Raw genomic sequence first — 15,073 nt, forward strand, 5'->3', positions numbered from 1 at the left:
CAGTCTTGATGCAAGGATTGCTTAAGATTTTCGTCTTTACCTCCAGTCACTTTGAACAAATTGATTTATGGGACAATCACTATCCTACAAGTTTAACAACGTTTAACTATAATTACTTTATAATGATTCACAATTTCTCCCAACATAAATATTCCTATAGACCAACCAATTCCTTTATGACCAACTAAAAGGGCTCTCAAAATTGTCCTCGTTCAATGTTAATTTTTGGGGAAGTCCACTGCATAAGCCGCCAGAACGGATCAATTTATTATTTACCACCATAAAATTTTATGGTCTACTAGAGTTTCTACCCGCATGGGATACTGCACCAATAAAATATGTTTTTCTATTTATTTGTCTCTTAGGTAATGCCGTAAAGTTTGCTCTGGAATAATAAATAGGACCGACTTTTATCCTACTGCAATTATTATAATTTCTCAATATTATATAGTTTAGTCTTTTGTCGTCGTACCGTTATACTAAAGTACCGTTTCTGTAAATCATTTCATTAAGCAATCAATAGGATTTCGCAAAATAGATTCTTCTGTAGCATGGCGGGCTATATAACATATTAGATAATGTGCCTGAATGTTATTTTCGAATTTATATTTTTAAATATACGTAATAATTATCTTATCAAAAATACGATTAGGTTCTAATAAATTATCACTATGTAACCCTCCATACTATAAAGTGATCGTATGGTTACTTTAATTGTATCCAATTTAAATTTTAATGAGAATTTTAATGATTTATAAACACCCACAAAGGAACTTAAAAATATAAACTTGATTGATCATTTAATTTAACAATTATTTTCTTGCTTATTACACCTCTTTCATCTATTTACATTTTTTAAATAAAATATACCTAACATATGATTGATATAACATAATTTTTTCTTTAATTTTATATTATTTATACTATTTTTTAACCGTATTTATATTTCTTTTGTAGTAGTATTACAATTCTGAAAAAAATTGGTACAGAAACTTTTTTCAGTAAAAACGAGTTAAATATAATTACATATTAAGGAAGAATTGAACAAAATAGGTAGTTTTATTCTGCGTATGGGCCTTGTTAAATTTCTAAAATACAATAGCGTCCAAATTGATGATAGTGCGACAGAAATGGAAAATTTACCATTTTATCATTAGCATGTTTAAGTTGGTTTCATTTTTGTTTTTATTAATAATTAATATGAACAAAATGATTTTCAAATGTTTCTAATTAAAATTTAGGCAACCAATTATATTTACGTATAATTTACCACTAGTTTAATAAATTATTAAATTTTTATGGTTTATTTTAAATATTTATGGTAATTATATAGAGGAAAATTAAATCAATAAATCTTTTATGAGAATAATGAAATATACATGTGGTTTTATTATTTATCTGTTGGTATTTCATGTTGAGAACTTTAGAATTTTGATATTTGAATTTTTATAGATTACAGGAACCGTCAAATAATATCCATATAAATGATTATATTTACATTTAGACATAATTGTAATACTTTAGTTATAGTTTTGTCCGTTTTATATTATTTTACTATGTTTTTATTTGTCAATTATATTCTGAAATATCGACTTTGTAGATGGCGCTTTATGCGGCATTGCCAAATTAATTTATAGTTTTATTATACCATTTTATTTTATTATACAAATTTTATTTGATGTAATACTTTCCTATTTCAACTATGTATTATATAGTAATATAGATATTTTATGTATTTATTTAAAAGGTATATATATAGACATAGTAGAAGTTGAGGTCTTCAGTCGATCGTACAACTGTGCATAATCTGACAGGCGCACTGTCGATTTCGAAGATAGAAGCGAATCGAATAGAAGCCGACGAACGATTTCAGTGAAATAGTGGCTTTAGTATCGCGTGTTGTTAGTTTCTTGTTGTGAAAATACTAGTGCTTTCTTAATGTGGCGCCGATATATTGACGTTTTTAGTGTTTTTAAAGACTTAAATTTAACGTGACACTTGATAAAGCCTATCGGCTAATGGAAAAGTGTAAATAATTCGTATCGGCTAAAAACAATACGGCGAAACAAATCTTTTCGTGATACTCGAACGAGGAACTTACCGAAAAGTGTGGCAACCTTGTCCCGTATAACCGCGTGAATATTGAACTTTGAGGTTATTAATAGTGCCATATTAGCAACATTGCCACATTAATGGTGGAATAATACTTGAGTTGTTGGGTGAAACGGGAGATCCCGCGTAGACTGAACAGTTTTTTTCGGACACGAAATGCCGGCGTCTACGTTAGATTCCGTAGAAACGGCTTTGAGAGCGTCCCTCATTAAGAATAATGATCACGGAAACTTGGACACACAATTGGCGGGCAGTACGAAAAAGGCACTCTTGTCTGATATTGAGTTCGAATGTGCCGGGAGTTATCAGTGCAGTGTTTGGGACGTCATCAAACCTAAACATATAGTCCTGAAAAACTGCGAAAAGCCCCAAAACAGGTATTTACGCCTATAACATTTATAATTTTTCGGCACTGGGTTTGTTGACCTATGCGTCTTTACATTAGCTAGCTTTAACCTAATTCGTATTCATAAGTTGACGTTTGGTAAATTATGAAAACATTTCTTGGCATTACATTTTATTTTTTGATTTGTCGATGTTTAAAAGTCAATTATTTTTGCATCTAATCTTCAATGAAATTAAATTTCGAGTTTTATAGCACCTTTATTGTTGCCAAGTAAATTTTCAGACATTTGTCAAACATTATCAGTTCTAATAGCAGTGATTTTAAGCGATTAGAAATTTGTTCTTTACTATGTCCTCGTTGTTTACTAAATTTTTGTATATATAATTTAACGTTTACTGCTGTTAAGGTTATGATTTTCAATTTTATTTGATTTCTCAGAATTACAGGTATTTTTACCTGCAATATAAACCACTATGATATATAGAAATATTTTTATACTAATTTTTGATAACAGATTCAGGTATTAATTATGTGAAGTGCTGATATAGTTTTTGATAAAATCCTAACTACATTTTATATTGTTTCAGCTTGAAACAGGAGGACAGTCATGGGGATGATAGCCTTAAACTGCCCAAGCATGAACTTTTTCCCATGGGAAATGTTCAGTTGGGTTGGTCTAGTAGCGGAGATTGGTCAGTGGGATCTGGAATGGTCAATATGGGTAATACGTGTTATTTAAACTCAACTTTACAAGCACTATTTCACGTACCATCGCTTGTTAACTGGTTGATGTCAGAAAAAGATCATATGCGTGAATGTCAGAATGATGGTAAGTAATACTATTTCTTAGCAATACAAAAGTGCTAATGTTCATTTTTAGGTTTATGTATAATATGTGCAATGCGAAAAACTCTTCAAGAATCACAACAGCGGAATATTAGTTCTATTAGGCCCATTTTAATCTATAATAAGTTAAGGCTGGTTTGTAGAAATTTGATACCTGGTAGACAAGAAGATGCCCATGAGTTTCTGCGATATTTAATTGAAGCCATGGAGAAATCTTACCTGCTAAGGTTTAAGGAGTGTAATAAATTTGATACAAAAGTTAAGGTAAATATATTAATATTTTTAATGAATGAAAAACATGCATAAATTTGCTTATTCCATAGGAGACCACACCGTTAAACCAGATTCTAGGTGGGTACTTGAGGTCTGCAGTAAGGTGTTTAAGGTGTGGACATGTTAGTACGACATTCCAGCATTTCCAGGATCTGTTGCTGGATATCCGTAAGGCTCAAACAGTTAATGAAGCTTTAGAACTCTACTTTAGCAGAGAAAAATTAGATGATGATAGTTATCATTGTGAATCCTGCCAAAAAAAAGTAAATTATTACTGTTGCCATGAATATAGTAGGTTTTGAAACGCTTTGTGTGTGTTTTAGGTTCCCGCAAATAAGCAATTTTCCATTGAAAGAGCCCCTAAAGTTTTATGTATACAGCTAAAGAGGTTTTCAGTTAGCAATAACAAGATAACCAAACATGTGGCGTTTAAGCAGAGGTTGAACTTGTCCAATTATACAAGGTCGAAGTAAGTGAATGTTTTTTTAACCTGTTATAAAATGCAATTTGTCTCTAGCAAGGTTGGTCTGACTAGGTATTTCTTTTATATACTTGAATTAACATAATCAGTCTTAGTCCTTAATTAATAGTTCATATTTTATTTTTCAAGCATATTTATTTTCCATGAATCGATTCAGTTTAGGTTATCTTCTAGTTATATGTGGTAAATACTGAGTACAGCAGGTGGATGAGGCTTCCTATTTCTTAATAAACTTCTTACTATCATATAACCTTTATACTAAAACCATTTGGAGATAAGTATTTTCGGTCTCTAAAAAAGTGCCAATACTCTTCAGACAAAATGTATTGTAAATGTAGTTTTTTGTTCAGTATAGTTCTCATGTTATTGTTTTTGTTTTGCAGGCCATCTTCACCTTTAGTATATAAATTGGTTGCTTTGGTGACGCATATGGGCCCAACCGTAAGTTGCGGTCATTACACAGCAGTAGCACAAGCGCCTTCGGGCAACTTCTACCAGTTTGATGACAGTGCTGTTAGGCCGATATCACACCAAGCCATGTTTAGCACTAATGCGTACATTATGCTGTACGAATTGGAATTGTCCGATGTGCAAAAGCCATTGCCGATACCGAAGAATAAGGTCACCAGCACGGTTACTGAACCGTCGGCGTCGAGCCCCACGTCGTCCAAGACCATGTCCCCGATCCCTGTGGGCTACGTCAACAACAAACCGAAACCGATCAACCCGAAGCCGGTCACCTACGGCTTCACCAGCGATAAAGTTTACGGCCCGGAACTACCTCCCGACAGACTTCCGGTCGTCTCTAGCATGACCAACGGCAAACAGAAGGCCGTCAGCAGCTCGCAGTCTCCGGAGGCGACGGACGAGTCTAGCACTGAATCCAGCGAAGAGGAGGAGCCGAAGACGAGCGCGAATCCCGTCTCGCCTTCCCTGAAGGAAGCGGACAGTTCGACGGTAAGCGAGGAACCGGAGGACACGGGCAGGATGTCCACGGACGCGTCTCCCGCCAGCAGTTCGAACTTGTCGACGACCGTGTCCAGCCTGTCGAGTCCGGAGGTGGTGACCGCCGCCAGTTCGAAGAAGATGGCGTCGCCTTCGAAGAGTCTGGTGCCGTACGAGACGGGAGATACGAGCGGCAGCGAGGACTCTAACCACTCGGACTCGAATCGGGTCGTCACCAAGGGGACCGCGGGTGAATGGCAAGTGACGTCGTCCACGGACGTGATGCCCCAAAACAGCAGCGAGTGGCACGAAAAGAAAAAGAACATGGAGATATCCAGCGGAAGCGTCGTCAGCGAGCTGTTGAAGATGTCTTCTACAGGATATTCGGTACCAGTCAACACATGGCAGACCGTCAAGTAAGTGAATTCTTTTTCCTTATTGGGGAATAATCCACTTTCGTTGATATTGAAATTTTGTGATTCATTCCACATTATTAAAAAATGAGTTTAATATTTTTACAGCTATTTCAATTACATTTATCATATAAAATAGGGAATAGGTCAGGTTTTGGTTTCAAGCTAAACAAAATTGAGATTAAAAAATGCCAAATATTTTCTTGTCCATCCACTATTATTCAGTCACTCATATATCAATGGTATTTTGGTAGCTGGACAAATATATTTCTGATATATTGGGTTGGCAAGAAAATTATTGCGATTCGCCTTTGTTAACATTGGCATCGAGCAAATTTACAAAGGTTTTTCCCTGCAACTTATTTCATTACAAGTTTATGTTTCATGCCTGTAAATGCTTGTATATATTTTGCGCTGCGGATTGACTATTATCAGTACTTATTGTATCAAGATGGTTTAGAGTGGAAAATTAACTTGTAACTTGTAATAATATTTGGTACCTCAAAGATTGTTATTTTTGCTGGTCGGTTTCAAGTGTCCTGTTTTAAGATAGGGTTAAGTTTCATTCAAACTAATTTGCCTATGATTATGATTTCTGAGTAGTATTCCGTTTTCATTTTACTTATTAACACATTCTAGTTCGCGACTTCACATCTTTCTGTTCCTGCCTTGTATTGCTCAATTAATTATTACTTCTAATCATCGGGAATAACCATCTGTAAGCTGTTTTAGATAGCTAAAAAACGGGTTAAAGTTTTTGGGTTAAATCAACTAGATGTTGAAAAAGTTATGTTAACTTAAACTCTCAGTCATAGTTTCAGAAGAAATTGCTAAATTACCCGTCGACAAATTTAAATATTCATGTAAATATGTTTATTTTAAGTAAATTACAGCGGAACAGTTTTTTTATATTATATCATTAATTTGTTTTCATATATGTATTACTTACTAGTATAGAAATCTGTAAGTGATAAACAGTGATTTTCGGGTTTTTAATGCAAAGTTTGCGCACAAAAAAAAATGTGAAGTTTTTTCGCGATCCGAATCTGTGATAACTTAACTTCTGATGGCATCCATATTTTAGAACGAAACAATAGTAAGTATATATTGTTACTAATATATTGATATGTATTGTCGTCTAGATCCAGGTGTCATCAGGTTGTAAACTGCTAATGTGTATTGGAAATTGTAGTAATGTATAAACTGTAATTAATCAATTTCTTTTTTCCTTTACAGACGACGGAAGCTATCCAGAAGACAATTTACGGAAAACACGGAAATTAAATTATGCTGAATTTTATATTGATGTTGTATCTAATGTATATATTGCATATAAATTAAGAAAACGAGATAAACTGTGTTTTTATCATAATCCCCCAATTTTTTATTGCGAGGACAGATTGTCGTCAGTCTAGTTGCGTTAGATACATCCGCACCCGATAGACCCAAGTACGGGGTAGTGCAAACAGTTGTTCTGGTACCATCAAGGCGATAGTATCAGATCACACTGTTAATTCTATCGACCGACTTGACCTATCTTGACTTTGGATGTAGATATTTAAGGAATACATTTTATAAATTTATTTGTTACATTGTTACTAGTCGTTGCCGACTAACCTACAAATTGTATTTACATTAACTTGAATCTAGGCGGACCCATCTACCCAATCCTCCCTAATCTCTGGTCTAATAATATTTATATATTAACAACACTGCTGTTTTTCTATTAAATGCACCTCATTACACTACTCTCCACAAAATTAAATAGTTTGATTTTTTTGAGTGTGTCCTGTTCTGGTTATCCAATAGTTGTAATACTTATATGTTGACATAAGAATGGGGTCTGATCATGTGTGCTTGGGATTCTGCTGATTTCCTGAGCGAGAATCGGTATCTGATGGTCTCTGTGTAAATAATCAGTCCTGTAGTATCTGGGTGCATTTGCAATACTTCTCAATACTTTGTTCTGGAAAACTTGTTTAATAATTATGATTTTCTTCCAATTAACCAATACATTTTTCTATATTTAAACTCCGGTTTTTTCCATTTATTTTTTACTTCTAACATACCTTCCAGCGAAGTTTTTCTTCAAGATTCATTTCGAGATATGAGGGCCTCAATACACTTTGTTGTGGTGCACCTACTTTAGCTTTTTTATTGTAGAGTAAGCTTCCATTTTTTGACTCTAAACATTCTGGCTGTAATGTTATATTTTAATAGTTGTGTGTTGTTTCGGTAACATTTTCTGTACACGAACAAGTTCGTCCTCCATATGTTACATCTAAGGTGAACATACCTTTTTACCTTCATAGGCTTTTTTAATTACATCTGTTATTCTATGCACCTGGTCAATTGTTGAATGTTTATTACTAAAGCCAAACTGGTGTGTAGATATTAAGTTTTCAAATAAGTATTAATATTTCAGATTTTGCCGCGATGCATTTTTCAAAGTCCGTAAAATCGGTTTGTTTTTATCCGACTGTAATTTATTGTATTAATGATTTAAAATTATCAGCTACACGTGAGAGTCGCCTGTTATGTTGAAATATTCATTTGTGTTGTTATAATGTGAACGTAGTGCAGATAGAACGTTGCATTAAGTATAGTACAAAAACATGTGATCCCGCAAAGCCGTCAGCTAACCAATAACTAAAATCGGCCTATCAAATTATAGACTGATCAACGTTCATGAACAAGGGCTGAGACCGCTGATCACAAATCTGGTATGCATTTAGAATCATCTCCTATGGTCGCCAAATATTTGTGACAAATATTGGAATTAAAAGTTGAAAGATTTAATTCAAAATAAAATCATACGATAGTTTCCAACTAGTAATAACATTTATATAATTTAAATATACTATAAAAATATACAATATTACCTGCAACGGTGTCAATACCTGTTCACGACCTCAGAGAGATAAATTAGTTAAATTCTTAATTATGCTACGAAATTCTAATATTTATTTTTCAAAATGCCGTTTTTATATCTGCATTTTTATAGCTTTATGACGGTATTTTGGGTATTTCTGGAATTTATGGTTGGTTATTTCATTTATTGGCGCTATCTGACCTCTAGCTTATTTAGAACATGGAAAAACCCTTACAATTGGGTACATGACTGTAACAAAGAATCATAAAAATATTGATTTATAATAATATACTATAGAGAGATTATTAAAAATATATTTATTTTAAAACTAAATGTGAGATTACTAAGATTATACCAGAAATAAAAACACAAAATTTCAAAATTCGCCGTATTAACTCAAACACCTATCAGAAGCGCTACGAAACATTGACGTCACTTCCCGTCACACACCGTTTCCTAATCATCATTTCCGCTTTCATTTGCAGTTTTTAGTGCGCTGCGATTTTATTTGGATTATTTATCATATATCTCACAGTTAAAAGATAAATGAAAATATTGAACTGGGATTTATCAAGGCAAATAACCTAAATTTAACAATCGATTCGTCGAATCTAATAATACTTTTAAAAAATAAATGAAAAAATAATGATCTAAGTTTAGTTAGAAGCCATTAAGCATTCGAATCTTGTAGAAACATATATTAACCTTATATACACTTGTATGATTCAACCAGTCACATTAAATTAAATATATGTTGAGATATTTTGAAAGTACACGACTTATTTGAGTCTAGACTTTTACTGATGTATATTAGGCAGCGTGACATACAGGCCACCTTAAATAAAGTAAACCAAGAGGTTCTAAGGCAGAGGAGAGAAGGCACCAAGTTTATATTCACGTTTAGAACTTACATAGACTTGGTGTTAAAATTCAAATAAGAACCGGGTGATTGAAGAAATGCTATATTTCGTAATATAGTTCGGGTATATCATTATATATATTATATCGTAACTGTAGGAATAATTATTGTAATATACGTACCTAAGATAGAGTTACTTTTATTTCGAATAAAATAAAAACTAATTGATATCAGTTTTGTGAATCACTGATATCATTGTCCAGGACCACTTATTAATTAACCCTATTGAATCACCGTTCCAATTATTGAATAATCAATTACACCAGGTAATTCCTATTCCTTGCATGTTTTTATCAGACCATACTTATTCATCGTATATTAATGTTGATACATAACCTGTTAATATGCGAGTTTTGAAAATTACCCTATCCGTGTAATTCTGTTGATATTGTCACATCTAGAATACATTTTAGTTTTAGTTGGCTTTTTGGAATTAATTTTATTCCATTAATATATACTAACTTCATCTGTCGTCTCAGCATCGCTATAGTTTATTAATTTTTTCAATTATACATAAAAACTAGTATTTCACAACCATATATAAGAAGTTAACTAATAAGTGAATACATAATCCTAGAATTAGCAAATAATAAACGTAATCAGCTGTAGATTATTGTAATGGACAGTCTAGAGCTATCCACTTTGTAGTCTGTAGTTACTTAGTCTGATTGGCAGAGAACATTTACGATGGTATTTCTTAATTTCAGATCTCAACTGGAGAAGGAGGTGAGCGAGGAGAAACGGGCGGAGAGGAAACGATCCTTTGCCGACAGCACGGATCAGGGACGGGTGAAACATTCGAAGGTCAGCTCGACTTACACCAATGGCAAATCGAACCCCGGTTACAACCCAGTTCAGGTAATGGAGACCAATAGAAACGCTTTGGATAGATGATTATGCAAAAGCGGATTCTCCATTGGTTGTCGCTGTTGAATGTCGTTATTGATATTGATTTTGTGTCTGCAGGAATATCATAACATGAAAAATTGGTCCAACAGTAACGGTTCTTCGGCGGGCAACCTCCACCACAAACCTTTCTATAACGGGAACCGTCACAAAAGGAACTTCCATCATAAAAACGGGTTCCACAAAAACAGCTACCGTTTCCGGTAATGCCGGCGCTCCAGGCTGATAGTAGAGTAATTGAGTCCGTCTGACGTCTGCCGAGATAGGCCACGGGCGTTGTTTTAGTTTCGTTCGCGGGACCGAAACAACGTTCGCGACTGTTTTGTGCGGTAAAGCACGTCTAATTCAGTTTTCTCTTTCTCATTTGACGATTGTATCATTACCCCAACACTGTTACTGCTCCGTGAGCCCGATCGATTCCTAGACGAAATTGCACCGAGAAGGGGTCATGTTTTTTAGATATTTTTATGCATTTGTACATATATATAAAAAGCAGTGCCTCCTATTATATTCAGTTGGTTTTCTAGGGATTTATAATGGACAGATATACATTCATTTATATATAATTAACCTAACGATCAATTGTAAATTAGTGTAAATAATATTATGAAGGGAACTTGAGTGCGAGCGCGCCTCGAGGACAAAGGGAACCTAGAACAAGGCTAGGGGGGAGGGGGTTTAGTTGTATGTACGTTCGGCGAGATTATTCCTAAGGCAAAATATGTTGTCCGTATTAAGAAAAGTCTGTTAGTACACATGGTTTTAGTGACGAATAAAGTGCTCTTGACGGAGGGGGCGTCGGTTTTTAATACAGAGTGTGTATTTAACGTGTGCCGCGTCGAGTATGACGTTTCCATTGTCCACGTGGAGGCCCGAACGCCGACCCAAAAAAATGCTCAAAACGGCTCCATGCTTATGTAATATACGCGTGTTTACACGAACACGGATGATTTTATCCTGTAACAGTGTGTCACACCACTTTTTATGTGCTTTGACATCATGTACATTTTGTAAAACTCGTGTCTTATCACTGAAATATATGTTTTTTTAAAGGATTATTTCTTATTTGCCATTTAAATTCCTCCAAAATGTAACGCCGTTCAAAAGTGCCAATAAGAGCTTTTTTTGTGGGTTCAATCGAGGATCTCCTGCTACTTTAAGCACATCCAGGAAATCCTTGTAGGATTCTTGGGAGAAAATACATCAAAGCTCTGGGACTGATGATTACCTAAACTTCTCATGAAATTCCATGTATTTTATTAAAGTATTGGATAAATTTTGTAACTTGAGATGAAAGACAAATTAGTTATAACTAGGAATACCAGCTGGTGGAGTATAGGAGAGTATACAGGTTATATTTAAAAATTACTTTGAAAACATTGCAAACTAGCTATTCCACACTATAAGGAAATGTTTCTCAATTTTTTAGTTTAATTTATAGTATAATTTTAAATTATACATAATTATTTCTATAAATCAAGCGTGCTTTTCATTTATTATGTAAGATTATTTAATAAGCAGTAACATGTTAGATCTTTGAAATTATGTATTTAATAGAGCAATACCACTAGTTACTTTATGATTTGTGTACACCATATACATGTTTCTTAAAATATACACCCTGTATCAGTCAAATAGGGGAATTTCCATGTGTTATGCATAGCACATATATACAGTAATCAATATTTTAGTAGTATGTTAATAAATTGAAAGTTTAATATCTTTAGAAAACCTATATTTTAAAATTTTTAAGTACTATTTTTCAAACGAGTAGCAACCATATATACATTGAAGAATTAATTACTCCATTAATTTCTCAATTAAGTCGTTAAATAAGTCAATAGATCTGATTTTCATATTATTGATGTATAGATAAAAGTTCGGAAAAAAATATAAATTTTTAGACTTAGGGAAGGTTAATAATTGGGATCCCTATGATTAACATTATTAATGTAGAATATAGTTTAGGCAACCAACAATATCGTCAATTTTAGATTACGAATATGTGAGGTTAAATGTAAACGTCAAAACAATTACATTTTACTGATTAGGGTAAATAAAACCTCCGTTTAGGTTTATTCGTTCACGATGAACGTAATAGCGGCTATAAAAGCCTACGTGGTCAAAATGACCAGCGATAGTGAGCCGGGAATGAAGGTTTTGTTAATGGATAAAGAAACAACCAGCGTCGTGAGTATGGTCTATGGCCAGAGCGAAATCCAACAGAAAGAGGTGTTCCTCCTGGAAAGAATTGATTCACCCAACTACGCGAATTCTTCGGGATTGCGTTATTTAAAGTGTTTAGTGTTTTTGCGGCCTACTCAACAGAATATTGAATTGTTATGTACTGAACTGAGAAATCCCAAATATGGAGCTTATTATATATATTTTTCGAATATTGTGGCAAAAGCCGATATTAAAATATTGGCGGAGAATGACGAGCAGGAGGTGGTTAAGGAAGTTCAGGAACTGTACATGGATTATTTAGCCGTCAACCCACACTTGTTTTCGATGGGTATTCCAATGTGTTTGAGTAGTACTGCATCTGAGATTACTTGGAACCATAGTGCCCTTCAAAGAACTATACAGGGTCTTATATCTGTCCTTTTATCTCTTAAAAAGTCACCTATAATAAGGTATTTATTAAATCATCTGTTAATATTGTATACTATTTTTTAATATATATAGATACCAATCAAATTCAAAGTTAGCGAGGGATTTGGGGAACAGAATAGATGAAACTATGAATAAAGAGTCATCTTTGTTTGCTTTTGGTCCAAGTGGTCAAAGTTTGCTGCTTATATTAGATAGAAGAGATGATCCTATTACTCCACTTTTAAATCAATGGACTTATCAAGCTATGGTACATGAACTATTAACAATAAATAATAATAGAGTGAATTTGTCTGGAATTCCAGGTAATCTCTTGAGTTTTTAGTTCATACTGGTGTTTTAACTGATATTTTAGGAATTTCTAAAGACCTACCAGAAGTAGTTTTGTCGGCTGAACAAGATGCATTCTATGCAAAGAACATATTCATGAATTATGGAGAAATTGGACAAAACATTAAACAACTGATGGACCAGTTTCAAGCCAAGGCTAAAAGTCATCAGAAAATTGAGAGCATAGCTGATATGAAGAACTTTGTTGATTCATATCCTCAGTTCAAAAAATTGTCAGGAAATGTAACTAAGCATGTTACTGTGGTAGGAGAACTTAGCTCTATGGTGAATAAACATCATTTATTAGATGTTTCTGAAGTAGAACAAGAAATCAGCAGCCAAAATGATCATTCTGCTCATCTAGCTAGTATTAAGAAATTATTACATAATGATAAAATTAGACATACTGATGCAGCAAAATTGGTCATGTTGTATGCACTTCGTTACCAAAACCAAAGTAATAATGAGCTCTCTAGTTTAATAGATTTGTTATACAAACGTGGTGTTTCTGATAAATTAATCAAGTACATAATCTATCTTCTGGAATATGCTGGTTCTCATGCTAGACAGAGCAATTTGTTTAATGTGGAAAATGCTGTTAAGATCACCAAGAGGTTCTTCAAAGGTTTGAGTGGTGTGGACAATGTATATACCCAACATAAACCTTTGCTCCATGATACCCTCGAGGACCTCATTAAAGGTCGTCTGAAAGACAACTTGTATCCAGTAGTAGGTAATCATTCAAGCGGTTTGAGGTCACAAGATGTCATTGTTTTCATTATCGGGGGCGCGACGTACGAAGAGAGTCTGGCTGTGCACACGTTCAATAAGAACTATCCCAACTTTAATATCCTTTTAGGCGCTACCAACATCCACAATTCCACCAGCTTCTTGGAAGAAGTGGAGAATGCCTTTAGAGGTGTGGATATGTTAATTAGGAGACATACCAGGCACATCCGGAATGTTAAATTTGATACCAAGTAGTTAGTCGCTTCGTTCAAACCGTAATTCATTCCTTTAATTTATATGTATAATATATTTATGTTGTTATTTATATATAATATATAAAGAAAAAACTTATTATAGACTTATTTATTTCATCCCATCACATATGACTTGCTCTCTTGTAATCAATTCAAAAATACATAATATACTATCTAAATATATTAATGACCCGTAAGTAAAACTTAGTGCCATCTAGCGACGCTTAGGTAAACTTCGTATAAAAGTTCTTACAGGTTTCTGTAATTGGTATTAAACGTGATTAGCACCATCTGTTAGATGTCAACTGTAATTCGGTATATATTACACCACATATACATAAATTTAAAATGGACAAAATTTAATAAAAAGCTCAATTATTTTTGGAAATTATTTTTTTTATTAATATTTTAACAATATTAAAGAACATAGTGATGAAAAAATATACTAACAAAATTATATTGCAACCTAAAGTTTTATGGAAAATCCAATTTTTGTAGGAACATACGAATTCGAGAGAGAATATGTTCTTGTTTTCAGTTGCTCAAAAATTTTAAATAGACTTTTACTAAAATGTCAAAATTGTATATATCCGGAGCGACAATGAAAAATACCTCCTCGATACTTCTATGTTCCTAATACAAATCTAAGAATTTCTTTCTGTTTTCACGTGTTTCATGAAACCTAAAAATTTTAACGAAAAATAAAATGCTGTATCAGGAGCATATGAAAGCGAGGAGATGATTTTGTTTACGTTTTCAGATGCGGGTTAATTTTAAAATTACCATCACAAAAAAAATTCTGTCTATCCGGAACATTAATGTCAGATACCTCCTCGAAACTTCTATGTTCCTAATGAAAATTTAAGAATTTCAACAAATATTTTTCATGTCATCCAAAAATTTTAGACGAAAAATATTCTGTATCAGGAACATACGAATGCGAATTTTGTTTACGTTTTCAGAGACAAGGACAAATTTTTTAATTAATTTATTACCCTTATCAAAAAGTCCTACTAACCCGGAGTGGGAAACTA

General features: G+C 33.5%; 3 protein-coding genes and 1 long non-coding RNA gene across 5 annotated transcripts; 3 read left to right on the forward strand and 1 right to left on the reverse strand.

Moving 5' to 3' along the window:
- The first annotated feature begins 1,506 nt into the window (after positions 1-1,506).
- scny (ubiquitin specific peptidase 36) lies at positions 1,507-11,168 on the forward strand. Of its 2 annotated transcripts, none has more exons than XM_076416338.1 (8): positions 1,507-2,489; positions 3,046-3,287; positions 3,339-3,568; positions 3,628-3,840; positions 3,901-4,046; positions 4,442-5,419; positions 9,915-10,065; positions 10,174-11,168. In XM_076416338.1, the coding sequence occupies exons 1-8, from the start codon at positions 2,269-2,271 to the stop codon at positions 10,318-10,320; spliced, it is 2,328 nt and encodes a 775-aa protein (XP_076272453.1). In that variant the 5' UTR covers positions 1,507-2,268; the 3' UTR covers positions 10,321-11,168. The 2 variants fall into 2 exon arrangements, with proteins under 2 accessions (XP_076272453.1, XP_076272454.1); XM_076416339.1 differs by lacking the exon at positions 1,507-2,489 and adding an exon at positions 2,852-2,978.
- On the forward strand, positions 5,605-6,969 carry LOC143203866 (uncharacterized). The gene is made up of 4 exons (XM_076416178.1): positions 5,605-5,658; positions 6,369-6,379; positions 6,445-6,512; positions 6,653-6,969. The coding sequence occupies exons 1-4, from the start codon at positions 5,605-5,607 to the stop codon at positions 6,829-6,831; spliced, it is 312 nt and encodes a 103-aa protein (XP_076272293.1). The 3' UTR covers positions 6,832-6,969.
- On the reverse strand, positions 7,085-7,656 carry LOC143203974 (uncharacterized). The gene is made up of 2 exons (XR_013007474.1): positions 7,486-7,656; positions 7,085-7,382 (listed from the first exon to the last, which is right to left on the reverse strand). It is a non-coding gene; the product is annotated as an uncharacterized LOC143203974 (long non-coding RNA).
- A 933-nt stretch (positions 11,169-12,101) lies between the features above and the next one.
- Vps45 (Vacuolar protein sorting 45) lies at positions 12,102-14,136 on the forward strand. Its single transcript, XM_076416723.1, has 3 exons — positions 12,102-12,749; positions 12,802-13,031; positions 13,082-14,136. Exons 1-3 carry the CDS (start codon positions 12,202-12,204, stop codon positions 14,038-14,040), a joined length of 1,737 nt encoding a protein of 578 aa, XP_076272838.1. The 5' UTR covers positions 12,102-12,201; the 3' UTR covers positions 14,041-14,136.
- The last annotated feature ends 937 nt before the right edge of the window (positions 14,137-15,073 follow it).

This window comes from Rhynchophorus ferrugineus, unplaced genomic scaffold, assembly GCF_030347505.1.
Source record: "Rhynchophorus ferrugineus isolate W39M unplaced genomic scaffold, kcgeb_rfMv2 rfM10, whole genome shotgun sequence".
NCBI lineage: Eukaryota > Metazoa > Arthropoda > Insecta > Coleoptera > Curculionidae > Rhynchophorus > Rhynchophorus ferrugineus.